Source organism: Mus caroli, chromosome 5 (genome assembly GCF_900094665.2).
Source record: "Mus caroli chromosome 5, CAROLI_EIJ_v1.1, whole genome shotgun sequence".
Classification (NCBI taxonomy): domain Eukaryota; kingdom Metazoa; phylum Chordata; class Mammalia; order Rodentia; family Muridae; genus Mus; species Mus caroli.
The window spans coordinates 46991528-47014002 of record NC_034574.1 but is presented as its reverse complement, the minus strand read 5'-3'; the positions used below and the strand labels follow the sequence as shown (position 1 = coordinate 47014002).

At 47.7% G+C, this 22475-nt stretch overlaps 1 protein-coding gene across 1 annotated transcript; it reads right to left on the bottom strand.

Annotated features, from left to right (window-relative positions):
* Positions 1-458: 458 nt before the first annotated feature.
* Positions 459-21951, bottom strand: Slc34a2 (solute carrier family 34 member 2). Its single transcript, XM_021163666.2, has 13 exons — positions 21777-21951; positions 12995-13109; positions 12764-12901; positions 11994-12122; positions 10387-10530; positions 9775-9886; positions 7281-7476; positions 6413-6508; positions 5686-5806; positions 4423-4590; positions 3887-4003; positions 3664-3788; positions 459-3141 (listed from the first exon to the last, which is right to left on the bottom strand). Exons 1-13 carry the CDS (start codon positions 21891-21893, stop codon positions 2506-2508), a joined length of 2214 nt encoding a protein of 737 aa, XP_021019325.1. The 5' UTR covers positions 21894-21951; the 3' UTR covers positions 459-2505.
* Between the last annotated feature and the right edge of the window lie 524 nt (positions 21952-22475).

Sequence of the window (22475 nt, the reverse complement as noted above, 5' to 3'; positions counted from 1 at the left end):
TAAACCAATGGAGTGGCATTTTATAGCACTGAATTTGGGGCTGTTTGTTACACAGCACAAGATGACTGATTCTCAAGTGTAGACACTGTCTGAAGCTATAATTCCTGAACCTCTCTGACCACCCGTTTTTTCCCTGGGCTCCTTTGGTTAAATTCCATCAGAATGAGCCTCCTGTCTCCTGTTGGAGGGGGACATATCGACAGCTCCCAGACTGAACTACTCATTTGCTTTAGCATAATGCCAGGGGTGTGCTATAGTAGAATAAATTATCCTCCCTCAGCTCTGGCTAAGGTGGGGCCTATGCGCCCTGCATCTTCTGAGCTGTCAGGAAGTAAAGCCTACCTTCTCATTTGGTCCAGGTTATACATCGAACCCAAAGGGATTCCAGGGCCCGCCTGCTGACCTTGGAGGTCTGTAGTGCACATTTTGTTGGTGTCCAAGTCAAATAAGTAACATCATTTACAGTACTGAAATTAGTTTTTATTTTTAAATTTTTACTAATTCAATTTACATCCCACTCACTGCCCCCTTCCCCCTTTCTCCTCTAATGTAGACATTTTTAAAACAAGGCAGAAGATGGCCTGCACACAGTTTCAAAACATCAGCTGTGTGATTTCAAAGATTCCACATGAGTCTTTGCTTCCAAACCTGGTAACATTCATGAACTACAAAATGTTATGCTTTGCTGAACATAGCTCTCAGTAGCTTATCCCCAGGGCCTGGAAAAGAGAAAACTGAAGGTAGGACTAAGTCCTCTGTGTCCCAAAGTGTCACCAGAAACTACATAGCTTCCCGTGGTGATGCATGGTGAGGTTTGAGTAAGGAAAGATACCTCGTGTCACCCTGCAATTGGAAGCAGCACACTTGCGAGGGGTGGGGGTGGGGTGATTTTTATCTCCCCCTTTCCTTAACCAGTTTAAAAAAATACAATTAACATGGGAACAAGGATCCCATTTTTTTTTTTAAAGCAAAAAAATATATAATCAACAGAGGGCAAAGCCACCTCCTGGGGTGTAACTTACATATTTACAGGGAGGTATAGCGTGGCCTCAGAGAGTTGTGTTTAAAGGCAGTATTACAAAATATACAAAGGTGCTCTTTTCACAGTACATAAAAGAACCCTGCCTCATTTCCAAATGAGACACTATAAAACAAATCACTATTTACTATATATAAGTTATGAAGTATTCTGTACAGATGCATAGCTATAAATATGCCACATAAATGGCTCTTTGGGAACTTTTATCTACAGAGGGGCTCAGTTTGGCATCTCCACCTCTTCCTATGGCAAAGAGCATGATGGGAGAGGATGGAGAGGACATGGTCCTATGGAGCCACACCTGTCCTAAGTCAAGCTGAGGCTTGTTCTTATGGGAGGTGGGGGGAGTTATGGGGATGGTTGCAGAGCCATCGTGGGTATTACACGTGGGCTCTAAAAGGCACAGGTATCCTGTATGAATAGGATCCCACCCTTTACCTGCAGTCACTCCAAACCCTACTGGCTTCATCTTGACTCTTAAGAGCATCTAGCCATTTCCTATCTCCTCCCTCCTGAGAATTTCCTTGGAGCTTTATAGGCATGGAAAGGGGCAGGACGACAAAGCTCATCTATGGAAGATGGGAACATGTTTCAAGAGCAAGAGGGTGAGTGGGTGGATGGAAACAGACCACTAAAGGCTGGCCCAGCAAGTCTCCTTGCACAAAACAAGATAAACAGACCCTTCACAAGCAGATGGTCCCAAGTGGTAGCAATGGAGAGGGCTTGGGACACAGGTCTTACAGGTTCCATCAGCAATATTACTCTGACCAAGAACACCAATGCCTCCTGTTCTAGATTAACCCAGAGCCCTAGGTACAGAAACTAAATATGAACCCCAACCATGCGCCTCTCCATCCTAGGAAGCTGAAGATGAGGACACTGGGGTCAACTGCTTGACCTGACTAGACCCAGATGAAGCCTCCTCCATAGAGAACATGTCCTGCAATGTAAGCTAGAGGCTCACACCTATGGGCTCCAACCATTACTTCACTGTGTGGACTTGGGGCAGGGATGAATAGGAGGAGCTATTGGGTAGGAGGAGTGGACTTTGATAAAAAAAAAAAAAAAGGATGAAAAAAAAAAAAAAAAAAGATGTGGCTGAGGTTTCATACCAAGAAATGACTGCTTTGTACATATATTTACAAATACTCTTTACACTGGGTCTTTCCAGAACCTTCCCTAATGCCTCCCTTAAGACTTGACCTTTGGGTGAGGATGGGCTTTGAAAGCCAGAGGTGGATGAAGTCATCTGTGGCCTCTCTGTATTGTCTTCTGAGAGGGAGGCACTTGGGAAGCAGAGAAGATAAGTCCAAATCAACTATAGACTGTTACTCTGGTGGTAGGAGAGCTAGAGTTGGTGTTACTCTTCCTCATCAGAAATCTTAGTGAGGTGGCTGGAGATGCTTACAGAAGGGGTGGATCCCATGGGACCTGAGGTCCTCCTCAGCCCTGACTCCTAGGTGCGCCTAGAACACTGTAGTGTTGGACAGGGCCTTCATGCTCAGAACTTCCACTTGGCCCTTGCCCTCTTCTTGGCACTCTTTGTTCATAGCTGCATTGTCAAAGGCCCCAGAAGCCTTGACCGGGATATCCTGCTCCTTCTCCTCCTCTTCCTCTCCCTGGTCCCTGCAGCACTTGCTGCAGCGACAGCACTTGCAGCCGCACACCATGCAGCAGACACGGCAGCACACGCGGCAACAGCAGCAGCAACGCCTCTGGAAGCAGGTGGTGGCCAGGGAGATGACGTTGTCCCAGGGTTTCAGAGAGTGCATCCATGAGGGTAGGAAATTCCAGTCCCGGAGCTTCAGGGGCAGGATGCTAGGGCAGCGGAACTGCAGCATCCGGAGGCACAGAACCAGGAGCAGCAGCAGGATGATGGGTACGCCCACGCCCACCAGCACTGGCCAGCCTGCCAGAGACAGGCCAAACACTGTCAGCGGGGTCACAAAGAAGAAGAAGATGAGATAGAAGACTGCGAACCAGCGATACTTGGCAGAGATGTTGCCCAGGCCTTTAGCCAGACGGATGGGCAAACGGGTGAATGGGATTGGGTACCACAGCAATATTCCAGAGATGTTGAAGAAGAAATGGCACAGGGCAATCTGAAACAGAGGGTGGAAAGAAATAAGAGTCACTCAAGGTCTCGTGTATAGTTGAGCTTGTGCAGAGCATTATATTCTGTGAACACCCGTCACTTTACTGTCTGGAGATCAGCGAAAGAAGGAAGTAACCCCACTGAAGAGCTCAGCTTTCATTCAGGTCCGGAAGGTGTCATCTGACACGGGTTTGCCTGCTGCTTCACCATACCTGGGCCCATTGTCTCAGCAGCATAGATGTTTTACATGCCCACCTCTTTAGGAACCCATAGGTTTGACACATAGCTCCCTGTGGTTTCTCCCAGTACCTTATGGATAGAAGAGAGTGCATGGCTCTCACTAGAAAATAGTCTATATACTAGGTATGGTCATGGCGTGCATCCATTCCCAGCACAGAGGACGCAGGACCTCTCAAGGCCGTTCCTTATGAATTTGGGGCCAGCATGGGTTTCATGAAATTCTGACTTAAACCAAAAACAAAGCACAGACAGGTTTTATCCCACCCAGAGCCCGGTAGCAGTTGCTGACCTGGAGAGAACTCCTCAAGGTGTTGCCTGGGCTGGCTAAAGCAGCCAGAATGGCGGTGGTGGTGGTGCCAATGTTGGAGCCCAATGTGAGTGGATATGCCCTCTCAATGCTGATCACCCCAATACCTGTTGGGAAAACATAGAACACACAGCATGAGCCCAAGTAACCATGGGAAGAGGTAATGGTGATCTGACTGAGAAGCCAGGGACAAAACCTCACTCACCAATGAGTGGAGTCATGGCAGACGTGAACACAGAGCTGCTTTGCACGATGAAGGTCATGCCTGCCCCCACAAGGATGGCCAGGTAGCCAGTCAGCCAGGCAAAGGGAAAGGGGAAATCTGGAAGACAAAGAAAGAAGGCATGTCATGAGTCCCAGGGACCGATGGCATTTAGTTAGGACTGAGGAACAAGCTAGGATGAGTGAAGGGTTATAACCCCACATATGACCTGAAATTACCAGGTAACTTTTCTAATCTGCATCATCCGGCCAAGTTCACATAAACCAAGGATATGGTTGAGAGCAAGACCATGGATCTAGAAATATACCCCCTCCTCCTTATCCTGATCTGGCATCACAGCACACTAGGGGATGAGCTATGAACTCACCCCTATACTGTCTGCATGGAATTGGGCCCGTGTTTCTGACAAACATCCAAGCACAGGGATCCCTCTTCTGACAACCCTGAGATGCCTATGTTCAGGGCCACACACAAAACCATCCCCAAAGCCCAGAACAGGGTTCAAGTATTGGGCCTACCAGTATTCAAGGTCTTCTTGATGACAGTAGCGACTTGCCCCCTGAGCACAGAACCCAACAGCTTGACTATCATGATCAGACAGCCACAGAGGATCACCAGGGAGACAGTAAGCAAGATGATGCCCACAGCAAGGTCTGGGAGACTGAAGTTCACGAAGATGTGCTGACCTGAAGAGACACACAAACAGGCTTGTCAGGAAGTCAGGGTCCACCCTGTCCAGATTGCTACCTATGACTCCTTTCTCGTGGATACAATCTTGCCTGGCAACTAGACATGGAGACTCAGGCTAATGGTATCCTTTGCAGTTTGCCTTGACACACTGTTGTTTGCTAACTTTAAAAAGAAAACTTTTAAAAGATTGTGTATGTGTGCACATTTGTGTGTGCACCTGTGTGTGTGTGTGTGTGTGTGTGTGTGCGTGCGTGCGTGCGCGCACGCGTGTGCACCTGTGCCTATGCCAGGTACCTGGGTATACCAGAAGTCAGAATTCCCTAGAAGTACATTAGGTGTAAGTCACCTGATGTAGGAACTGCAGTACTTTGCATGAGCATGTGAGTTTACTACTGAGCATCTTTTGCGTTGATGCATCTCCAGCATCTATTTTTTTGAGAAAAGATCTGCTTATAGCCCAGATCTCCAACAGGATAACTAGCTTGATCTGTCCTATCTCTACCTCCTATGACTTAAAAGCAGGCACCACCAGACCTGACTCTGGTTTGTCTTGAGACTGGAAAGTGGAGTGCTCCTTAAATCACTCAGCTTGTCCTGGGCAGGCCCTGGTGATTGTTACCAAAGTCCTTCCTATGTATCCCTTGTGACAAATCCTGAAAACCATAGTTCTACTGACAGATAGCAATTAGGGCATTAGTGATGACAAGTTTGCCTGATTCTGCAGGGATAATCACACCAAAACGTGGTGGTATGATAGAGGAGAAAGTGGGATTCTGGAAAGCTTATAAGGATGAAGGGTTTCCTAAAATATGGGAGTATCAGGTGGGCTCAGTGCCTTGATCAGAAGAGATCAACAAGTGAACAGACCATAAAATCAAACCAGCCATCAATTACCCCTGACTTATTGACTAAGGGATCCGAAGGCACACCAAGGGAGCACTGTAGAATCCTTATCACAAGCTCTTCAGGTAGCATGGAGTCACCAGAAGGCCTGGCATAGTCTTCCCTTTGTTCCTGTAATCACTGGGTTGCACACTGGTCAGACTCCTAGACTACCCACCCAGCTGGCCAGCCAGTTAATTCCCACTCACATTTAGCAATGTTCTCCTTTTGGGTAACGTTCTGGATGGTCCAGGTCTGTATGCCATCAGTCCAGCAATATGAAGGAGAGGTGCAGTTATCAGGAGAGGGGACGGTGACATTCATCTCAGTCTAAATGACAATGACAAACATAAGGTGCGTCCATGGTGGGGGAAATAACAAAAGTGGGGACCAAATGGGACATTATCCTTGGATCTGTATAGTGGCTCCATCATAGGGTGTTTTCCTTCCTTTCAAAGATTTTTTGAAAAATCTCTTGGAACCATGGGGACAAATAAAATCTGTTTCATTTTATTTTATCACCAGCTTTTAGCATCACATGCTTGCATGCACACACATACTACACCCCAGAATTAAGAGTGAGTTGCACCCAAACTGCACAGCAGGTTGGGCAAGTTCCTAGTGCAAGCCATGTCTGCCTCATCAGAAACAGCCTGGAAAATGAGATGCCCCTGCTGCCTACATTTGTGTTGTAGGACAGAGATCATGGTCTCCAAAACAAAAGGCAAGAGTCATCCTTCCATGAGATATTCAAGCATTATACCACGTCAAGGAGGGGGCATCTAACAGTGATGCAAAGGCGTCTATCTCCTTGAAAGGCAGAGGGCAGATAGGACTGCCAGTTGCCTAATTTTTCTCCCTTCCTGACTTCTGATTTGCTGCCTTTGAACCCTTTGATTGACATACTTATTCATCCATCACTTTATTGACACTTACCACATTGGTTATACTTTTACACCAGATCTTGATCAGGCTCTTGTTCTGGGCCGCTGAGTCACCCATTGCGATTTGTTGGATGACCTTTTTATCCAGCTGAGGGGAAAAATAGAGGAGCACGGGTCAGCAGATCCTCAGAGTGGTTGCTGTCAGGGGACTTTGGATGTTTTGGGGGCTGTGAATGTGAGCCACTGGACACACCCTATATGAAAAGATCTATACCCTCCCCTACCCCCAAACTCCCAAGGAGAACAGCATTATCCTCCTCTAAAGCTGGTGGCTTTCAACCTACGGTTCTCAACACCTTTCACAAGACATCGGAAACATATTTTACATTCAGATTCATAATAGTAGCAAAATTACTGTTATGAAATAGCAACAATAATCTTATGATTGGGGGTCATCACAACATGAGGAAGTGTAATAAAGGGTCACAGCATTAGGAAGGTTAAGAATCACTGCCCTAGAAACTGGCAGACACTCAGAGCAAAACTGTAAGGGCACTGATAGCCAGCAGGTTGTAGAGACCTACTGTTTAAGTTCAAGTCCTGGCTGGCCCTTTCTATCCACATCTAGGACAGACACCAAGGATCAGCAGGCATGACTGACCTCAGCTGGGACAGGGGAGTAACCATCAATAAACTGTTATGACAATGGAAAATATGTGGGCACAAATGCTCACTGATTATCTCTCAGAAGTACCCCTAACCTCACCCAATTAGCCCCCACTCCTAATAGGGTAAACCAGGCTATGTCAAAGGAATACAAGTGACACAAATATCCTTAACTTCTGCCTCCTATGGCTTCTGTCCTGCTCCCGGTCTCGTTAGGCTCATTGAGATGTGAGCTGTACTAACATAGCCATTACCTGGATGATGAGCTTTGTGAAGGGGTCTGTGATGACTTTCAGAATGTCTGGGGCATCTTCTCCATTCTGGAACTTGAAGGTTTCCAACACAAGGTTGGTCAGGATCTCCAGGTAATGGGTGGCAGCCTCCAGAGGCAAGAGCACCAACACAGAGAGCCAGTTGAAGAAGTCATGAACAGTGGCTCCTGCAAATGCCCTATGGGAAGAAAGCCACCATAGCCATATTATATTGAGGGAGGTGCAAACCGTCCACCTAAATACACACAGGTGGTTGGTCTAGGAAGACTTTTCTGACCAGTATAGTATCCTAAGAACCACACTTTAGCAGAATTGCATCAAGACTCCCCCCAAACCCTTCTTGTACAGATTTTTAAGGCTGGAGAGAACTGTTAAGAGCACTGGCTGTTCTTCTAGAGAACCTGGGTTTCAGTCCCCAAACCCACAACTCCAGTTTCTCCAAGTATGCAGATACATGCATTAGAGGCAAACACAATAATAAAATAAAAATTATTAAAAATCAATAAAGATTCAGAATTATGAATGGTTTCCCTACATGTTTGTATGTGTACCATACACCCAGAACTGGAGTTATATAGTTGAGGGTCACTTTATGGGTCACATAGGCCATCTGCAAGACCACCAAAGACTTAACCACTGAGCAACCTCTTCAACCATGCCTAGACCACTTAAATTGCTTGGAAGGCAACCTGTCCTTTAAAAGGTAGAGAGAGAGAGTAGTGGGCCAGACCATCAGAACCTTCTGACCAACTGGATTCCTTTTTGGGTATGGAAAGGGGGTTTCAAGACAGAGTTTCTCTATGTAAAGCTCTGGCTGTCCTGGACTTGAACTCAAAGAGATCCACCTGCCTCTGCCTCCCAAATGTTGGGATTAATTGTGTATGTGTAGTATATGTGCATTGCACCAGTAAGGGTCTCATCAGAAACCTAGAAATTGGAACTACAAGCATGCGGGCCACCATATGGGCACATGGGTGGTGGGACTAAAACCAGGTCCTCTGAAAGACAATTGAGCCATTTCTCCAGCCCCTGAAATCTTAACCTTCAATTCTCAAAATTCTGAGACAAAAAAAAATATCTTTCAAATGAAGAAAGTCTGAAAATACCTACCACAAGGTATAATTGGTATATGGCTACAGAGAAGCACTTAATAAGCAGATGGGGAAATAATTTAGAAATGAACCATTCAAGTTCTAATATTTGGTCTATGGTATTAGCTAGTCTCATTCTTCCTGAAGGCAACCAAAGACACTTTCATACACTGCTGGTGAAGTAGAAAATGATTCAGATTTCCTGGTGCTCGGTAAAATGTCTAGGAGCTCAATAAACAGTTGATACAGTAATTACTGCAGCTAAGACAATAATCTAAACCTCCAAGAAGGATGCCACATTGAACCAATATCGGTTATGCAAACCATACTGAAATTTATACACTTGGGGAGCAGAGTGAGCTAAGTCAGCTACATCCCAACATGTAGGCAACTCATTAGGCCTTACTTAGGCTTCTTTTTCATAGGCTACAAGGAAGCAATCGGTGTAAATAATCATGAGATGAGCCAAGATTTTCCAGAATCGAAACCTAACTGGAATCCTGACTGGGGCCAGTGGATGACATCACTTTGTCTCCTTTGGCTTCAGGATGGATTGGGGGGGGGGGATAGAGAAGGCTGTCTGGCTTCACGGGGAGATCAAATTAGAGAGTGCCCGTCTTAATGTGTGTTATCATGTCCATCAAGACATGTCATCAGGGACCAAATGAGAGGTGGCTCAGGTAGATGGACCACTGTGATAGCATCCCCTGTTGATTCACCGGCAGACACGACAAACATGACCATTCTCCCCAAAAACCTGCTATAATGTCAGTGGCTTGACCACACTGCGATGGCGTCATTGACAAGCTGGGAATTGCTTCTGCATTTTAATAAGCTCTGGGTAGAGTCTGTGGCTGACTGGTTAGAAAAGAAGCTGGGAAACTTCCTTCATCGCCACGCTAATGCCGAGACAGAGGGTTTCCCTGTGTCTATTTCCAATGGCCCCTATTTTTCTACCTCACACGTCATTGGCTATATTTGCCTGTGCTGCCTCACAGGTGAAGAGATAGTATTAGTAGCAGTGCTAGCCTAAAATGGGAGTTTTATGAAGTTATAATTATCTATGACTAAGTGAAACAACAAAGCCTGCCCCACCCAACTGGCCTTGCTTCAATGCTACCACCCAGCTGTGCTTGTCTAGCTGGTGCTTTTCAGGCACCCTGACAGTGCTTGCCTGCATGGCTGTGTAATCATTACAATAATTTACTGGTACTGTTGGATATTATTCTAGCTTTACAGATCAGTAAGTGGATATTAATCTGGGATTCCCAACACTGGTTGGACTGGAGGCTCCTTCCAGGCTAGCAGACAAGCACACCTTCATAACTTGTTAAAGGCATTGTGGACATAGTCAGTGGACACCAAGCCTGCCCCAAATCACCTACCTTCTGAACTCATTTCTGTCTCCTGCCTGCATAAGCGCCACAATCGTGTTGGTGATGGAGGTTCCAATGTTAGCGCCCATGATGATGGGGATGGCAGCCCGAACCGTCAGCACTGAAGGGTAAAAAAAAAAAAAGAACAGTGAGGGAACCTGCAGGCAGGGGAGCCATGCTCCACAACACCCCAAGTGTGAGATGAACACACTGCAGCTAAATATTCTAGAAAGCAGGTCTCAGTTTCTTTGGGAGGTGGTGTGTCATATATAACACTACACAGCTATTAAAATCCAGAGAGGGGAGTCAATGAATCTGCATGCACCCCATGTACCAGAAGACCCCCCCAAAGCCTCTCTGGTCCTCCCATCTCACAGGAGCCCAGGAATCAGTGACTAAAGGAATGGCTGAGCCCCAGAGCTGAAGACACATTTTTATTTTACTCATTTCAAAATATTGTATTAGGTATCTTAGGCTGGCCTCAAACTTGCTGTGTAGAAAAAAAATTGTAATTAACTTTGGCTAAAATACTGCCAGGGCTGGGGGTCAGGGGAGGCGGGGAGATGAGATGGGGACAATAATTGTAGCACTGCCTAGAGCCAGAGCAAGTCCCCAACTCACATGAAGAAGCAACCATGCTGACGATGATGGAGGAAGATGTGCTGGAGCTTTGAACCATGACTGTCACCAGAACCCCTATCACCAGTCCAGCCACAGGATTAGACATGATGGAGTTGTTGCTGAAGAACTGTCCGGCCACTTTGCCTAGAAGACAAACAATGGTTATTGGAAGATAACCAAGTGTCCACACCAGGCCAGCTGGCTGTAGAGTAGGAACCTAGCCCTCATCTCAGCTTGGCCATGTTTCTTGCTTACTATTCTTTTTCCTTGCATTGTTCTAAGAGGGAATCTGTCTGTCCATGTGAGCCTCCAGTCCCCCCATCTTTAATTTCCACCCTCCAGCTTAGTCAGCCAGCCTTTTTCCAGTCATCTTTATTCAAGAACCTGGCTTCATATAGGCCCTGAGTCCTTTAAGTTGATCCTCTATTCCCCAACACCTTCAACTGCAGCCTGAATTCTACAGGAGTCTTTTGGGAGTCTATCTGTGTGACCCTCAGTCTTTCCTCAATCCATTTTATAATGGAGGCCTAGTGTCTGGATGTGCATTGTCTAAGGTAATAATCATAAGCCAAGACCCTTATGTCCCTAAGGGTCAGGGAGAGTTACCACATTCAACAGTGTGGCCCCTAATGAGTGACCTACCACCCATCCTTTATGTCAAAAGTTTGGGTCAGCTAGGCATGGTAGCCCATGCCTTTAATCTCAGAATTTGGGAGGCAGAGACATATATAATTGGAAATAGTGGACCCTCTCCTAAAAAGGACTGGGAAGGATGAGATGGCATATGTCTTTAGTTGCAGCAGAGACAGGTGGATTTGAAAGTTAAAGAACAATCTGGTCCAAATAGGGAATTCCAGAACAGCCAGGGTTACATAAAGACCCTATCTCAAAACAGGAGGGGGAAAAGACTATTTGTTTATATCTATCCCAGGGCAACCAAAGCATAAAAATCCACAGTCTCTTGTGTTACCCTGATCAGTGCTCTGGAATCCCAATGTGTTCATTACAGGCTGTGTTTAAAGTCTGGTTAGTTAGTGACCTCTGAGCCTTGATCATCTCTTCCATGTGGGAAAGGCTTAGAGAGGACTATTCCAGACAGGGCCACTCAGGGTGCTATCTATCTGTTGTCACCCAGAGAGAGTCCAAAGTTAACTGAGCACACCTGGGAATTTCATTCTGGATTTTTGAAACACTGACCATTGCGTCCTGCGCTCAGGCCAGAGAAGGTATCTACTGTGGGCTCTTCCCAGCAAGGGTTGGCTTTGATCTTTCCTGCTTGCTTTGACCTAAGGGATCATTCTTTTCTCAAACTCTAGACAGAAGCCTGGAGGCAGCAGGAATCCTGCAGATAAAGGGAGTTGAAACAGCTTCCTGCTGGGGGTTGGGCACAATGGAAAGGGTTCTGGTAGCTGACATCAGCTCCTAGCTTAAGCAAGAGCCACTTAGATGCTTCAGTTCTCTGCTCTGTGATGGGGGATGTCTGAGATAGTCAGGTTTGCCCTCACCCACCTCAGCCATGGTGAAGTAAGAGAAAACCTGTCATCTGCCCACCTGAATTGAGAAACCAAGAGTCATGAATAACCCACCTCCAGCCTTAGGGTCCTTACCTCCAACAAGCTGGAAGGCGCTGCTCAGTACATCCAGGGAGCACACGAACAAGTAGAGAAACCCCAGGAGAAGAATGAATTTCCCAATCCCCTGGAAAATGCACAGCGTCTTCCCCTTGGTGTCTCTCTCTGTGGTGGGGAAGAGGGAAGGCGCAGCCGTTAGACTTCTTAGGGGGGAACAGAGGTGCTTGGCAAGGGAGCTTGCATACAGCTCTACCTTCTCCCCACTGGCTTCTATCAAGGCCTGGGTGTGAGGCAGTTTCCACTGCTGAACCTTTCGGTGTGTTTCTAGAGAGTCAGAGGGGAAGGAGTGCAGTGTGGTCTGGGCCCAGCAGAGCAGCAGACCAGGATGGATAGATGGCCCGTCAAGTGAACTGCAGTGTTGTTGAGGTAGTGAGTAGTTACACTAGCAGTTAACTGCTTCTCAAACATCTTCAGAAAGCACAGATAATCAATCAACCCCTGCAATCAATCAATCCCCTTCTCCCTTTACCACCCAAGCCTTTCCTAGCTGTCTTGGGCTTGATCGTAACCCCACACCTGAAACGGAAATAAGCTCTTGATCACCCCAAGTCTTCTGGCTGTATTCTCGGCACCTAAAGCCTAAAATTAGCAGCATCCACACAAATGTGTCATGACTGTTCCCTGATACGAAGGGTCCCCTAGTTACTCTGCCTCAGAACCCTGGTACAGGAGACACACAAAGGGAAATGCTATGGACAGGCTGGGTCCTTTTTCTGGCCTCTGCTGTATGCTGGACATCCACTTACCTGACCATTTGATCCCAGTGTCCTGGAGTTCAGGCAGGTCCCAGGGGTCCGTCCCCTCAGGGTGCTCCTCTATGAGAACCAGGGTGGAATAGGAGGGTAGCAGTTCAATCTTGGCTACAGGAGTCCCGCTGTCATTTGCTGAAAACAAGTAGCAAAGGCCATGAGGAATGGGAGCCGAATTTCCATGGGTCCTCAAAGAGGGCTTGTCCCCAGTTGGTGACCGGCACTTACTTTTGCTGGCCTCCTTGTCTTTGGCAGGTACGCTCGACTGTGGTCCAGAGGACCCCTCGATGAATTTACTGGGGTTGGGGTGGGCATTTTCCAACTCGGGCCAAGGAGCCATGATCTGCAAGAGAAGGACAGAGCTTGCTTAAGTCTACAGCCGCTGATGTCACAGTTGCCTGAAGGAAAGACATTTCTTACAAATCTTACTCCTTAGGAGTGGGAGAGACCAAACAGGTGTCTGTATCAATGGTCTCCATTGTCTAGCTACGCTGGGGCAAGTTCAACTGTAAATCTGCATCAAACCTCACCCAGTGGTCTTGACATTATGTTTACGCTCCTAGACAGCCCACCTGTGGTTCCCTACCATCTGGGGCTTCTGTGGAAGTGTAATTGTGTGGGCGTGTCTCTGGACCAAGTGCCTTTATGCCTCTGGGCACACAGTACCAGTTTCCTCTCTGTAAAATGGACACCACTCTTCATACATCTGAGGCTTCAAGACTGGTAGTGAAATAAAGGTCTAATAAATCACAGCTAGTACTGAGTCGTCCTACCACCAACAGTGGCCCTTTATCAGAGGGGCATTGTTCCCAGGCTTTGCAGACTTCCTTGTAACCCATTTTCTCCACAATGTTCCTCTCAGTTCCAAGCCAGCTCATCTGGCTAGCCGCAGCCTGTCCTGACACCACTAAGGAGAACAACCCAAGGGACAGAAGATTCACAGAAAAGGAAGTACAAGCAGCTAGAACCGGAGTTCCAGCCTCATCAGCAATTCAAGATATGCAAATTAAGTGACATTACCAGAGTGCAATCTACTGTGCTGAGATAGCTAGGTATGCTGTCCCACCCCTGCAATCCCAGCATTCGGCAGCCTGAGGCACATAGTAACTTAACTCCTAGAGTTCGAGGCCACCCTGGGTCATAGAATGATGTTCTAGAGGAGTCTGGGCTAGAGAAGATGCTGTGATCACACATGGAAAACTCGCCAACTGACCAACTCATTTCTCTATGGGAATTAGAAGGGGAAGAACATTAGATCTCAGACACACCTGCTCTATCAGTTCTCATGAGAGGGCTTCCCAGAACCAGAACCAGGATCCATCTGATATCTATTTCCGGCTTACCAAGCACTACCAAGAAAGGGTCATTCTCGGGACCTGATTTCTGTCTGGCCTGAGATGTGGTCCAATACCTATTCATTGAATAGATGGCAACACAGACCAAAAGATATTTCCTGATCAGTCATTTACAAATTTGTAAAATAAGAAATGGGGTTAGTGTGTTCTAAGAAGAGCAGATCAAAGTGTCATAGCAGGTCAAAAGAGGTGGCAACCACACCTAGGCAAATGCTCTTTACTATGAACAAGAAGCACAGTATGTCTTATTCTAGCATGGTTGCAATAGGGTAACAACGATCCAAAATCATTCCCTAAGGTTCAGAGTGGGATGTTCACATTTACCCAACTTCAGATTCAAAGGGCTGACTCTACCCAGGTATATGACCTGTGGTTTTGAAGCCAGCCTGGCTAGCTATATAGGAGGTTCCAGATCAGGCTCAGCTATAAAGTAGGGCCCTGTGGCCACGGCCACACACACACACACACACACACACACACACACGAGTGCAAGGTGATAATCCTAAACTGTGGAGTTAGCTATTGGTACAACACTTGTCTAACATGTCTAAGATCAAGAATCTCTGAACAGCAGCAACAAGAAAGACAGTTGTATAGGTTTGTCGCACCCCTACCTTTCCATGATATGACCTCATGGTGTTTAACACAGGTGAGAAAGCCAGTTACAGCCATGATCTGAGAGAGTCTCCAGCTCCAGAGGCTCCCTGAGTTCATGCCAGGCAGAGAACTCACTAGGACCCTAATCGTTGGGAGGTGAGATTGATTGGGAAGGTTGTGAGTTCCAGACCAACATAGGATAATATAGTGAGAAGATACCTTAGCCCCTACTCTCCAACAAATCAGGGACTCCCTGGCCTACTCATCCTGACTGACTGTGAGGGAACACCTGAGAGAAGGAGCGACAACAGGGATGTCTCCGAGTCGGTATCGGGCATGAAGTGGCTCAGGCCAAAGGCGCAGCACAGGCTAAGTAGGGAATAATCTCGCCTCAGCTCACAGGCAAAATTGGAGCCGATGGCCACTTCCAGGGCACACGGGGCTTGTAGGAGGGGGGAAAGAGTCTGTGACTCAGAGCTCAAACCAGAGCTTCCTGCCTGCCCTAGATGAGTGTCAAGGAGGAAGGAGTGTGTGACCTGCATTCTCCCTGGGGCTATCAACCTGTACTGTGTTGTTGGACACCTACTGTGGTCTCAACTTGAAATTCACCCCAACTTAAGCTAATTCTTCAGCCTTCACCAGACACATGGTCCCTTCCTTTCCTGTTTATAACCGAGATTTTCAAAGCCATCTCTGACTGCTCCCAAGTCTCTCAGACCTAATGGCTCTGCCTGGAAGCATTTCCTGCCCCAGTCTAGATACCATCCCACCATCCAGGGCCTCTGCAGCTCCCTACTGGATGGAAGTCACAGCTCTCCTAGCGTGACTCCACATCTCCCATGGATGAACCTTCCTAGCACACAGTTGTGCTGTTGACACCCCCAAATTCCACTGCCCATTGCTGCCCTCAATTGATGCCTCTCCTCTAGGTGTGCCTCCTCCAGAGTGGTCCTTCCACTTTGAGTCTCATTTCTATCTTGATGGTGACAATGCTTCACTACTCAACCCACATCCTCCTTCTCGCTACTCTGGCCTTGCCCTTTTCAACCCTGGCACGTGCCAACCGAGTGACTCATCTGGCACTTCACACATCAGTGTGACATCTCTTAATGAATTTTTAATAACTAGGACCATTTAATGAGCATCAAAGAGCTACTCAGTGCCACACTGGTGCCCAACATCCATTCTCATCCAGACTTTATGCACAAGAGGGATGGCAAACACGACTGCCAAAGCAGCCTTGCCGTGGAAAGAGACAACTTTATACAGACCTGCCAGACTGGGGCTTCACCTACAGTTTGGAGGAGTCACATCAACATGACTGTCTTTCCGCCAGTGTAAATTTTACTTGTGGAATTGGGAAAGGGTGGCAGGCCATTTACTGGCATGATTTACATTTCCAGTGTTGTTTTCCTAGACCTTAACAGTGACATGCAAGTCAAGGTACTGGGGGATACTTAGCATCACCCCTGTCTCTTACTAAATGTCATGACCCCTTCACCCCAAATTTAACAGTATCTTCAAATATTGTCAAAAATCCCAAGGGACCGTAGACTAGTATACCAGAGGAAAGTTGGGAGCTTTAGATTGCAACTTCCTGGATTTGCGAGGCAGCTTGGCCTTTGCACCCTTGGGTAAGGCCTTTCAGTTCTCCTATATGTGAAATGACAACAGTGTCAGTGGAGACTCTCAGCACGGTGTCCAACACTCTGTAGCGCTTGTGGTCATGCAGTGTCTTTCTAAAATGACCACAGGAAGATTTTCACTAGGATGTAGAATTAAGACTTCAAGCTTGGTGTGGTGACTAACTCAGGGGAGAACAAACACTAAGACTAAGCATTGAAGCTCCCCTCAGTGGCAGCACTGGGGTGGAAGAGGCAAGCTAATCTGAGTTCAAGGTCAGGCTAGTCTACAGAGTCCCAGGCTAGTCAGACTCCCCCCCCCCCCCCAAAAAAAAAAAGTTCCTTTTAAGCTGGGAAAAGTAATGAACTCCTGCAGTCCCAGAATTTGAAAGACTCATGTAGGAGAACGACAAGCTGTAAGCCAGATCAGGATAGTGAAACATTTTAAAAGCAGGATAGATACACACACACACACACACACACACAAACTTTAGGATTTCCATAAGCTATTTGGGGTTACCTGAGGAATGAAGGGATCTTTCATAAGGGGCTCTCTATTCTTGGAGGCATGCTGAGAAATTTCTAGAGCCATTTCCTACTTCTAGTAATCTGAAACTCGGGGACTGCCCTGCTTCTGAACTTTTACCTCACTTCCACAAATAAAAAAGTAAGCTCTCGGATCATAGTAACCTGCCTATTTCTCTCTATTCTAGGGCCCAGGGGAATGAACCTAGCAAGCAAATGGATAAGCCAATACTAAGTAGCAATTTCAGCCAGAGTCTCCCTGACAGGAGGCTGTCCCTCATCACCGTATGCAAGTTGGATCGGCTGGGACTTGTTGGCTAGGACAATTATTCCCTAGAAACTGTGGCCTCTTGCCACAGCGGGCCCCACCAAGGAACGTAACACAGCAGTCAAGTGTGACTAGGTTGCTTGTTTCCCTGTTAGCTACAGGATGTGTTCTGTGACCAGATTTCCATGGCTGGCCCAATCCCAACAAGAAAGAAACATCCCCAGTCTGTCTTTGTGGCAGGTCTGCAGTGTCTTCATCCACTTCCAGTGCTGTTTATTATTGGTTTATGCCAAAAGCGAGATGGAGCTCTACTGATTACCTGTGCTCCTTCTTGGGAAACTTCCTTATTCTGAGCCCCAATTACTTGGCACCATGCTTCCCCTATGAAGCAATCTGGTACTCAATTGCTGGGGCTCTTTTTGTCTGCCCTCCATCACCACTTAGACCAGATTCTGGTAGATCAGAACAGGATCTGTAGATCCACACACTTGGCACAACCATCTTGGGCAAGCATCTGGAAGCTCTTTGGCCAGTCCCTTCCTGACTCTCCACCCCCACAGCTGAGTGTGACCTGAAAGGTAGGAAATGTATGGCAACTGGCAACCATCCAGCCATGCCACTCTACTGCTCTGGCACACTGGTTCCCATGCTCTCAGCCTCCTGTGCTCTCTGTGCAGGATGAACCAGAGCCTGCATCTAGGACTCTGGAGCAAAGACTGGGCCTGGAGCAGACAAATACCCTACAATTGGCCCCTGGATTATTAGGTCATCATTCCATGGATCCTCCAAGTCCCTGCAAGTAACACTTGTGTGGCGACTATAGTGTCTTTGCACACGATTGTAAGACACAGAACCGTTGATGGAGGTGGAGATCACTAAACATCTAGGCTTCAATGTCATCATCTCAAAACTGGAACAATGTCATATTCCTCCCAGAGCTGTTATGAAGATTAATTGATACTGTGTGTAGGAGAAGTCTGAGCAGTACCTGACACAGTCGCCCAACTGGGGGAATGAGTTGCGTCACGGTGAACTAGTCTAAGTACTACATGATGCACACGAACCCGCTGCCAACCTTGGGCACAAGGAGGACTCCAAAGGACATTAGTGATGCCTTGTGGCATGATCCTTCAACAAAGGCAGAATGAAACAGAGGCAAAGAGAACCAAGGAAACATGTCTATAGTCACACATATGCCTTGGGGGTGACATGACAAAGAAGGAATTTTTCTTTCCAGAGTACAATAAGGAAAGCAAAGAAGTTGAAAAAAACTTGCCCAAAGGTCACATCGCCCTGTATGTCAGAGAAAGGTGGTGGAGGGAAGGAGGGAGAGAGGGGGGGGAGGGAGGGAGAGGGAGAGGGGGGGGAGGGAGAGGGAGAGAGAAGAGAGAAAAGAGAAGAGAGAAGAGAGAGAAGAGGAGAAGGGGGAGAGAGAGAGAGAGAAGAGGGACGAGGGAGAGAACCAAGGGATACACATTTCCAAAGCCTTATACACCATAAGCCTCACAGCCAGGGGTCATAGGAAGCCTTCAGGTCCTATCTAATCAAAGACTCAGGAACACAAGTGCGGGGATCACTCCTCTGTCCCTGACCATGTCCCCAAATATAGTGACCAAAAATTCTGTAATGGCTGGCTGCTTTCCCCAACAAAGACTTCAGACCCAGCAATCCTCCAGGTATGACTGCTGAGGAGAGGACAAAATACTAAACAGGGCAGACAGAGGGATTCCATGTGAATCTGAGGTCACTGACCGAGACATGGCAGACACTAAACCTGCTTCCTAAAGGGAAGCAGGAAATTAACTGTTGGCCCCCTCCAAAGGTTTCCCCCATGTCCAGATACCACTGTTCTCTCTGCTTTCCTGCCCAACACCATATTCTTTCTATCACTCTTGCTACCTGCCAGAGCAGCAGGCTTTGAGGGAGAAACATTGAATCTAACAGGGTATCAATTGCCCAACTAGACCAAGAACCATCACAAGGGCCCCAGGTCCTGTGGCTACCCTAGGCCCACTTCTACAGAGCTGTGAGACTCACTCTTGGCTCCATTTCACACAGGCACACACAATGCCAAGAGGAAGTCAGTCCTCCTGGCAGGCTCAGAAGGGGAACCTCTGGGCTCTTCTAGGACTCAAACTGGGAAACGTGAGGCACCTGGCGGCCATCCACGCCCTTCACTTTGCATTCTTTGAGCTTCTCCAACCAGGACCTGACTGGGACCAGCTGTTTTTTCAGAGCTTGCCCAGCTAAGATCCAGGATTGAAAAAGTGAATCAGCCCATGTCCGTGGCCCTGTGTCCTCTCACCAGCTATGGCCATAGCACAAGAATGACCACTGAAGTAAAGGAGAGCAGTTGCCACTGACAGGCAGCCCAACGTCAATTGAGACTTACAGGCTTTGTGTACAGGCTCTGGCATAAGTCCTGTACACAGATTAACTCACTTCACTGTCCAGCATTTTCAGGGTTGTCTCATTGTTTTTATTGGTGGATGGTCAGATACACCATATAATCCATAGAAGTCAGGGCAATCCTTCCATCTCAGGCTCAAAGTTGCAGGAGTTTAGCACCAAACTCAGCTAATGGTGGCTTGAGACCAACTTTTAACACAGAGGGAGAGATCTGCTTTATGCTTACCATTTAGTTCTAACTGTAGGACTACCAGGGAGAGGAAACCTGAGATACAGAAAAATGTTCAAAGTCAGAATGAAAGCAGCTCCAGAGACAGAAGAACTCCACACAGCTAATGTTAAGGCCTGAGGAGTTCTTCTGCTTCGGCAGAATAACCCAGAGCCACTGAAGATGGAGTGGCTGCTGTCCCTTGGCTTCCTGTGAGCCTCAGAATAATCCCCTGAAGAGGAGGGAGGGGTGTGAGCAGAGGGGTGTGGCACTAGTGGTGCATGCCTGAAATCCCAAGGCTGCAGAAGCTCAGGCAGGATTGTCACAGGTCTCAAGGATGGTCTGGGCTACAACATGTACTTGTTCAAAATCAAGGGGGAGAGGGCAGACTGCTCTAGGTCTTGCAATTAGAGAATGGCTTTTAGTTTTAGATTTGAGGTGAAAGATACTATTTAAGATATTTAGCCTAACACTACAAACTTGTGCTCATACAGGCTGCTACATTACCTTTTTAAATTTGTAAAGTAAATTTCAGTCAGGTGTGATAGGTCAAGTCTATAATCCCAGGACACACTTGAGGAGGCGGAGACCTAACTAATTCAAGACTAATTGGAGGTCTGGAGAGATGGCTCAGCAGTTAAGAGCACTGACTACCCTTCTGAAGGTCACCAGTTCAAATCCCAGCAACCACATGGTGGTTCATAACCATCTGTAATGAAATCGGACACCCTCTTCTGGCGTGTCTGAAAACAGCTACGGTGTACTTACATATAATAAATATATTTTTTTAAAAAAAGGACTAATAGGACCTACTCAACACTCCATCTCAAAAACCCAAAGGCTAGCTATGTAGCTCAGAACAGCCACCACAAAGCATAAGATTCTGAGTTCAATCCTTAGGCTGTCAGGTAGTTGACCTGTAACTATTCTGCCTTGTTTGGGGGAGTTAAAAGCTAAATTTGTAAACCTACGTATGTGACAATCTTTATTGAAATCTAGTATGCTCCAAACCAGATCCCTCAAATACTGTTTTGGGGTGTTTTGTTTTGTTATTTTCTTTTTCATAAACTCAGGCTATTTTGTGCCTTGGCAGCTACAGTCGTGGTACCCTAGAGGGGTAGGGGAGGAAGGTAACTTGTGTAGCATCCAAAACTATTACAAAGCCTGCCCTTCTTGCCCAGGCTTACAAAAGCTTGTAAAACAGAAAAGGTCATTATCAGCTGGCATAGGATAAGACGGTCTCCCAGTCCCAAACAATGCTTACTGTGGGGAGGCTCAGGTTTTCCAGAAATGCCTAACCGAGAACAAGTTTCAGTCTACAAGACAGGAAAGGGGACAGAGATGACAGAGCCACCCTGCTAGCACAAAACTCTCCTGAAAGGACCACCCCCCACCAAGTACAGGACCGATGATCCATGGGTTTTAAGAAAATGCCCACAGTACCTATGGCAGGCACCTGTCCCTGTGGAACTTTTAACTCCAAAACGGGCACTCCTCCTCCAGCTTGAGCATACTGTCTCCCTCGACCCTGTGCATATCCCTCTGCCTTAAGAACCAGAAATCAAATCCTGCTTAAGACATCTGAAGGGCAAAAACTTTTGGCCAAGTCCCCCCAGAAGGGTCTGCATCCTCCAGCAGCCAGAGCAAACCTAGAACTTGCAGGAAAGACCCAGGTGTCATGAGGAGGGCCACTACACATCAGAGACCTAATGGGAGTCACACGGGTAGTAACCCAGACAAAGCGTGAGGCCAGCCCGGCAGATCCTCCCACCCCAAGCCACAGACACAGCTAGCAGGTGAGGCATGTCCACCTACACTAGTTCTAAGAGTTGTCCTGACAGCAATCACAACCATCTTTAAAAAAAAAATCTGAAAGTTTAAGATGATGTGCTCTCATATCCTCCTCTGCAGCCCAGAGCCAGTCAAGTCCCTTAGGGGTGTCTACAAGAATGAAGTCACTTAAAAACTCAGTGTAGGTCCTTGAGATCAGAAGCAGCCGGCGGTAGCGGCCGGCCGGTGTACTCACCAGCGCTCCCTTCGCAGGTAAGGGACAGCAGGAGGCACCCAGGTGGAGCGCAGCTGAGCGCCCGGTATATATACAGCGAAGGTGTTGCGCAAAGAGGCCGGCGGCAGTCGCTGTCATCACGCCCCTCGCACATTCCAGGACCGCCTGCCGCCGCCGCCGCGGCACTGCCTACCTGCCGGCTTAGTGAGCCCATCGCGGGGAGAAACCTCAGACCAGGCCCGCTGTAGGAACGGCCGAACGGCCTGCGCCCCGGTGGCGCCCCGCGCGCCCCGAATCCCTGCCTGCCTCCCCCACACGCGGGAGTTGCTGCGAATGCCGACCACCAGCTGTGGGTCCCTGCCCTCTGCCTCGTTCTCCCAGAGAGTCTCTGTGCCTTTCCGTCTCCAGGGCTGGAGAGGTTAGACACTGAGCAACAGATTGTAAGTTCAGGGACAAGATTCTTCTTCTTCGCAACAAAGCCAGGATTGTTCCAGGTGCCTCTGCCTGGAGACCTGTCTGGCTTGGGCAGTTAGAACAAGGTCAGCATGGATCTTAAGACTGACTGCTAGGGAGTGGCGGGCCTGGAGAAGGGGTGCTTTTTCTACAGTGTGGGTGCCCTGGGTCAGTCCCCCCCCCCATCCCCATCTCTGCCCACTGTAAGGTGGCCCGGAGATCAGCCCCAGGAAACCCCCCTCCCCGCCCCCCAGGCTAGTACTGAAC

What these genes read in the sequence shown, in the direction of transcription:
- Slc34a2 (XM_021163666.2), bottom strand. Translation starts at nt 21,893, where the DNA reads ATGACAGCGACTGCCGCCGGCCTCTTTGCGCAACACCTTCGCTGTATA. An exon ending in CAAGAAGACCTTGAATACTG is followed by an intron (nt 4,004 to 4,422) that starts GTAGGCCCAATA and finishes TTTGTCTTCCAG; the next exon opens with ATTTCCCCTTTCCCTTTGCC. An exon ending in TGCCATGACTCCACTCATTG is followed by an intron (nt 3,789 to 3,886) that starts GTGAGTGAGGTT and finishes TTTTCCCAACAG; the next exon opens with GTATTGGGGTGATCAGCATT.